Source organism: Helobdella robusta (assembly GCF_000326865.2).
Source record: "Helobdella robusta unplaced genomic scaffold HELROscaffold_7, whole genome shotgun sequence".
NCBI lineage: Eukaryota > Metazoa > Annelida > Clitellata > Rhynchobdellida > Glossiphoniidae > Helobdella > Helobdella robusta.
In genome coordinates, this window is record NW_008705398.1 from 5,369,449 (window position 1) to 5,371,220 (window position 1,772).

At 32.2% G+C, this 1,772-nt stretch overlaps 1 protein-coding gene across 1 annotated transcript; it reads left to right on the forward strand.

The window, feature by feature from the left end:
* Positions 1-773: 773 nt before the first annotated feature.
* Positions 774-1,214, forward strand: HELRODRAFT_165212 (hypothetical protein; the record flags this gene model as incomplete). The annotated part of the gene is made up of 2 exons (XM_009031067.1): positions 774-951; positions 1,066-1,214. 2 exons carry the CDS (start codon positions 774-776, stop codon positions 1,212-1,214), a joined length of 327 nt encoding a protein of 108 aa, XP_009029315.1.
* Between the last annotated feature and the right edge of the window lie 558 nt (positions 1,215-1,772).

Consider the following 1,772-nt stretch of genomic DNA (forward strand, 5'->3'; position numbering starts at 1 on the left):
TCGTTCATTCATACATCTATACAATGAAACGAACACATATTACACACACACGCACACATACACACACATACATACACACACGCGCCGGCTTGGCTCACGTGTATTTTTTCCCGGGCAATTTTCTCATTCCATGCAGTAAGGTGAATGTTTCTTTTCTTTCTTTCTTTCAGTTCTTATTTCTTTCATCCTTCCTAACACATCACGATTCAAGTTACTGTTGAGTTGATAGTGGCTTTTCGTTCAAAAATAATCCATCGAGATTTATTTTTAAAAAAATCATGTTTTGCAAAAATTCTATTTTTCACGGTTGAGCTTTTTATATACAAATATAGTATATGTTGAGCTTCACACATGTGTGTGTGTGTGTGGGTTTGTAGAGAGAGAAAGAGAGAGAGAAAGACTACTATAATATACACTTTATAATATAAAGTTTATATGTATATATATATATAAATATATGTGTGTGTTGTATGTGTGCTTGTGTTGAGTCATATGTGTAAGAAGGAAACAGTATTTCTTTATAACATGACCGACTGGGTTCTTTGCAATACAAGTCAATTTTTGCAAAAATTCGTAACCTATGTTCTATCAAAGTTTACTTTTAATCTAAACAAAGGTCCTTTAAATTTCCCTAAATGAGTTGACGGCCTTCGTTTTCAGAAGTTAGCTTTATTTTGTTTGGCCATCACGAAATAAGGACTGAGTGATAATATTTAACTGATTCAAACTTATGTATATGCATATAAATCAATTTTCTACTGTTAAAATTTAAAATGAATTCTGCGTTGGTGGACGTTCTCTCGTCGTCCTACTCCAAATCGCCGCAGTCCACAGAAAAGCAACATGAAGTTTTTTTTGGTAATACGAACGTCTCTAACTTCGACCCAACAACTACACTAACTACTGCATCGACCACCGTTTGTACCACCACCACAACTCCACCAACAACAGGTGTAGGATGTAGTACTGCTACTGCTACTGCTGCTGCCACTGCAGCTACGACAGCAAATATTGCTTTAACTCCTACCACAAAAAGTACTGCAAACGCAACTACAACCACAACAGTAACCATAGCTCCAACAAGTTCTCTACTGAGTTTGAAATCAGAACGACGACACTGCCTCTATCTCTCTGATGATCCAATTAGATTTGAACCTGTCAGTGAAGTTACCTCCGTTTTCTTCGATGAATCCAACCAGCAAGTCGGTTTTTAGTTTAGGCTCTTTTTTGGCTTATAATACTTTATTAATACTTTATTAAGTTTGTTGCTTACATTTTGTTAAATTAAAATTTTTTATTATTATTATAAAATGGGTTAGGGTTAGGGTTATAATTAATATAACTGTATGTCATTTGTATGTTGTGCGTGTGTGTGTGTGTGTTATTATTTTTTGTACTGATATGTTGTATCTGTTAGAAAAGATTTGTTAAAAAAAATCACATGAGATTTTCAAATGAATCATTTCTGTTTTTTTTTTTGAGTAGAATCTAGAATATATCCCTCGTATGATTAAATTAAAAAGTTAAATCAATATATTATGATGTTAGATGGTTGGTTGTATCATAGCTGTTTAAGCAATGTCTCTTACTACATAACGTTCACTAGTGACATGAGAATGATATATCACTAGTCACATGATAGAAGAAATGGTATATTAAATAGAGTATCATGTATTAAATTATAAAATGATATATCAAACATGAAATGATATAGCAAATTTGAAACAATATATTGAATAAAAAATAATATATTAAATAAGGATGATAAATTA